Source organism: Limulus polyphemus, unplaced genomic scaffold, assembly GCF_000517525.1.
Source record: "Limulus polyphemus unplaced genomic scaffold, Limulus_polyphemus-2.1.2 Scaffold746, whole genome shotgun sequence".
Taxonomy (NCBI): Eukaryota; Metazoa; Arthropoda; class Merostomata; order Xiphosura; family Limulidae; genus Limulus; species Limulus polyphemus.
The window spans coordinates 442540-447339 of NW_013666356.1; the positions used below are offsets into that span (position 1 = coordinate 442540).

General features: G+C 30.4%; 1 protein-coding gene across 2 annotated transcripts in view; it reads right to left on the reverse strand.

The window, feature by feature from the left end:
- The window catches only part of LOC106460308 (solute carrier family 26 member 6-like), a 29037-nt gene extending 25798 nt beyond the window's left edge, over positions 1–3239 (reverse strand). For both annotated transcript variants that reach the window (XM_022387007.1, XM_022387006.1), the window contains exons 1-2: positions 3097–3239; positions 1644–1757 (exon numbers count right to left, since the gene is read on the reverse strand). In XM_022387007.1, coding sequence (XP_022242715.1) covers positions 1644–1757; positions 3097–3219 — 237 coding nt within the window. In that variant the 5' untranslated portion in view covers positions 3220–3239. The remainder of the gene's footprint in view (positions 1–1643; positions 1758–3096) is intronic.
- Between the last annotated feature and the right edge of the window lie 1561 nt (positions 3240–4800).

A 4800-nucleotide genomic window follows, 5' to 3' on the forward strand; every position in this document is an offset into this window, starting at 1 on the left:
CTCATTATTTAGATATAGACATTAATTTAGCAGAAGGCAGTATACAGTTGACTATTTTTGATAAAAGAAGGGAATTTGAGTTTCCCATCCTTGGTTTACCCATCTCTAACAGCATTGTTTCATCGGTATTGTTAAAAGGGATTATGATATCCCAATTTATAGTAATTCATTGATGCATAATGTTAATTTATTCCAAAATAAACTGAAAAATAATGATTATCAAGACTGGTGTATTAAACAATTTTTTTAACTTTTTTATGATAAATATTAAACTATATTAAGGGTTAAGAGAATATATTATGGAAAATTTAGTTTAAGTAGCTAATTCTCATTTTTAGAATAGTTCAATATGCTGGGTCGAAAAAACCAACTTCAGGTAGCTGGTTTGTCTTGGCTCACCTGGTTTTTGCTTGAATGGTAAGGGTGTCCTATTGTGGTTAACATCAAATAAAAGTGTGGAGGTTAGGAGTTTGTAGAAATTAAGGGTGGCTTAGTTTTATTATAAGAATATTATGTTATTTATAACATTAATTAAACGGGTGGAGGTTTGGTGTTTTACTTTGTAGAATATTTATAGAATTTTTATTGGGTTGATTTAATTCTACGTTAAAATTATTTCTAAGTGTTAAGGGTTACTGTTTTCCAACAACTGGCTGCAGACAGCAAAAGGCAGTTGGAGTTGAGACATTGTGGGTTCAAGCACTCAACTCCTAACCCTTAACTGATTCTCCTTACTTGCTGGCAAGTTTTTCATCAGTATTTAGATCTTGCCTGATAGATGGAATATCCCCAATACATTTATGACCACAGGCATTATCCTTTAGGACTTAAGGACGACAGTAAGGAATGGTAACAAAGGCATGGTTTTGAATTTCAGTTTTAATATGCTGATTTTGGTTTATATATATATATATTATTATCACTGTATTAAAAATATAGGACCATCACTCATGGACTTCCTGAGTAAAGCAGATGGTGAATTTTGCCCATCCCTTTTGAACTGTGATTCTTAAAATTGGGGTCATTCTGCTTTTCAGAATAATGATAGCAGGCACCTCCATGGTCTTCAGGTACAAGTCTGCTGTACACAAAAAAAATCAGATATTACAAACATATTTGTCCTCTCTATATGTCTATAAATTGCTGACATTAGTTTGACTCAGCCTCTGACAAGTTGGAGTGCAAGGTGATGTTGATGTAATGAATAAAAATACTTTTCCATCATACAGTTTGCACACTGCATTTACATGGCCTCTAAAACATCCAAAATGTATATCTACTATTTTTTCAGTATCCCTGTAGCATCAAATATACAATACCATGTTAATTTGACACTCAGTAAAAAGTCATAACATGTGCACCTTGACCCCACCTGTGCACATAGGGTTAAAACAGAATCAGCTCATTTTGTAAAGATTTGTTGTTGTTTTTTTACCTAAAACATGACTTTTATGACATATGCATTATCTTCAACCTATTTCTTTAACCATTTACTGTTCTTCTATATATTTTAATGTATAATATACCCATTTAATTATACAGCTTGACAAACCTGGAACTAACAAATCTAGAAAAGTTAAATGGAAAACATGAAATAAAAGAAATAATAAACAATGCCCATAATGTTTGGAAAATTATCTAACCTGGGTTTTCCCTCCTGACTTTTCCTGTACCAGACTACGTGATAAAGCAGCAGCACAAGGAAAACACGCAAAAAAAGACGAGAACAAGTTGGCAGAGCCTATAGCTAAAAGTTCCTTCCAAAAATAAAACAAAATAATTAAGTTGTTTTTGTTCATATGATCTTATGATAATATTTTTGTTCCAAAAATGGACCATTTATTTAGTAAGAACACAAACAGAAGAAAGGTTTGGCTAAGTATATGTGATTGCGTTTAGTAATGAATTATTAGCACAGAACCTAGTGCTTTCTCTTGTGTGATTTGAATACTCTTATGGCTCACCCACTGCCTTAAATTATGGAGTGCATTTTTGCACTAATGCAAATATCAGCCCTCAGATTCATAGAGTGAACAAGCTAACCAGTAGGTCAAACTCAGACCATTTAAAGTATTATCCTAATACAATATGTCAGTTTCTATTTTGGAAATAAAAAATATCTTTTCTTCGTGTAAGACCTAGTTCATTACACAAAGAGATGCTGTGAACAAATTTCCTAAGCCCATTTTAAATTTTTCTCAAAGTTCAGTTTTTGATTTCAGAATACATAATTTACTAAACACAATATCTTAAGAATAAAAAGATTAAAAAATTCTGGTGACTGTAAGATTTTCCATTTAGCACGTCTATTGTAACCATAGTATTTGAGTGTGTAAAATGAAACTTTGTACTATACATTTTATCTTTACTTCAGTTTATATACAATTAAACCTTAAAATGCTACAACAGCTACAATAATACATGTTTTTCAATCTATACAAATAAATACACTGAGACTGTTGTGAGAACTACTTGACATACATTCAAATGTTTTAGTTGTTTAAGATTTTATACAGAATGAAATTCAAAAATTGACAAACATTTGTACTGACATAAATTCTTTCAGGAGAAAACACTCACATCTTAAGTTTTTGAACAATTGCAGCAAGTTACACTCTCTAATTTCAGTTAGATTGTTTGTTTGCTCCATTTACAGAAGCAGCTAAAAACGATAATATAACAAACACAATATAATGAAGAATGTTACAAATTCATTAGTCTACAGAGATACAATATAAAATTACTGTCAATTTGAATAATTAATCCTAATTTTGCTATAATAATTTTTCAGAAATAATTATAGGAATTTATTTACTTTTTACAGTATATTCTACTCTACAAGTGTTGTGATATTAGATTGTGTAAAGTTGAATGTTCTTAGCTAAATAGATTAATTTACACAAAGTTTTTATCTCCCATGGGTATATTAAAATGATAACACTTAACTGGATTTCTATACATAATTTTTGCAAACACTAATAACTTTCAGCTACACGTACAACTTCTCAGTTTTAAAAATGTATCTCTACACTAGCACTATAGCTGCTATTAATGGATGTAAGTCATTTAAACAATTCAGTTTTAAGTATACTTTACCTGATTAGCATCAACAACATATTTATGTTTTTTTGCAAATATCTGGGCAAGTGAATAAGAAATAGTATAAGAAACGGCACTGACAGCAAAACCATCAACAACCAGAGATGGAATCAAGTCCATACGTGGTGCAACAGGTTCTGGAAGACTGAAGAAATTGAAAAACATCTAATGAAACAATATAAAATCAGGACTTGCAATCCTTTACCATCTATTATTATATTATATTATTATATTAAATTACTGACTAAGACCACAACATTTTCTGATTCGTGCTTCAGTGCTCCTTAAATTAGGAAAACATATTACACTGTTAAAAAATAATGTTCCTGCAGGATGATTAAAATACACTTAACCATTTTACCCAAGAAAATATATATCAGGTTACTTTCAATTAAAAATCTAAACTTCTGACAATACATAACTTCCTACTGAATAATAATATGTGAAATAGTTCAAACAATGTTTTCTTATATTTCTATCAATTTTCTTTGAATATCTTTAACTGTAAAAGAATCAGAGAGGGGCCTAATGTACCACAATCTTTATAAAATAAATGAAATACTTATTGTACTTTGGGATTATTAATAACTAAAAACTCAAATTTTTAAGCAACAAGAAAAAAAAAGGTAAAAAAATTATAGAAAAACTCTGATAAGTTTTGACCTCCTCAAAGCAAGATAAAGGTGATACAACATAAGAGCACAAAGTACCAAAAAAAAGGAAACATGACTATATCTGGTAAAAATTCTGTTGAGGTAAAATTGTACAATAGTGTGTAACAACAGATAAGCATCATCACATGAAGATATGTAGTTATTTTGCATACAGGAAATCTGTATGCAAAATTATACAGAAGGTGGACAGAATACATTGAAAAAGGAATAACTACATTTAATTGTTAACTCAAATTTAAAGTAAAGGCACAGCATTGTATTTTTATAACTTTTCAAATTTGTTTATTTGAAAGTAATATTAAAAATAAAGTCAAATTATTTTATATTAGTCATCATAAACAAGCTGACCTGAAAGAACTCTTGATATTGTACTGAAGGTCACATAAGCCATGACTTATACAAGGCAAAGAGACCTTGCAAATGATATCAATGAAACCTCTAAGTAGAAATCCAGTGAAACAGTAAAAAGCAAGCAAAAGAAGCTTACAAAAAAAAAATACAAACTATGAATAAATGGTAATACAGAATTAATGCTAAAAAAAATTCCTGGAACATTTACCTAACAATAATGCCAATATTTGTTTTCCAAATGCACTTTAGAAGAAAAGTTTTCAATAACTACAACCATCGGTTACAATGTAAAGATTGCCTTCTAGTACCAAAATTAAAAACACTTTCAAGAATATGCATCAACAAATGCAGTCAGCCCAGGCAAAATTATCTGGAGAAAGCACCTTGGATCCAGAAGATTATGTTATTGCATAATCAATAAGTATAACAACAATATCTCTCTTCTCACTGAGTGGGTACATATGATACATATGAGCTATAAAGTTTGATTTAGTGTATTGTACAAACCCCACTCACGAGGAAACCTTCATGGTCCACCTCTCCAGCAACTGGGAACCCGAAATGACAAGCACTCCTGTGCTTCATTAGAAAAGGGTGGAGGGATATGAGTTTGGGAGTCTAGAGGAACGACACAATTTGACTAAAAACTTGCTATATTTTGTATAGATACATGTAG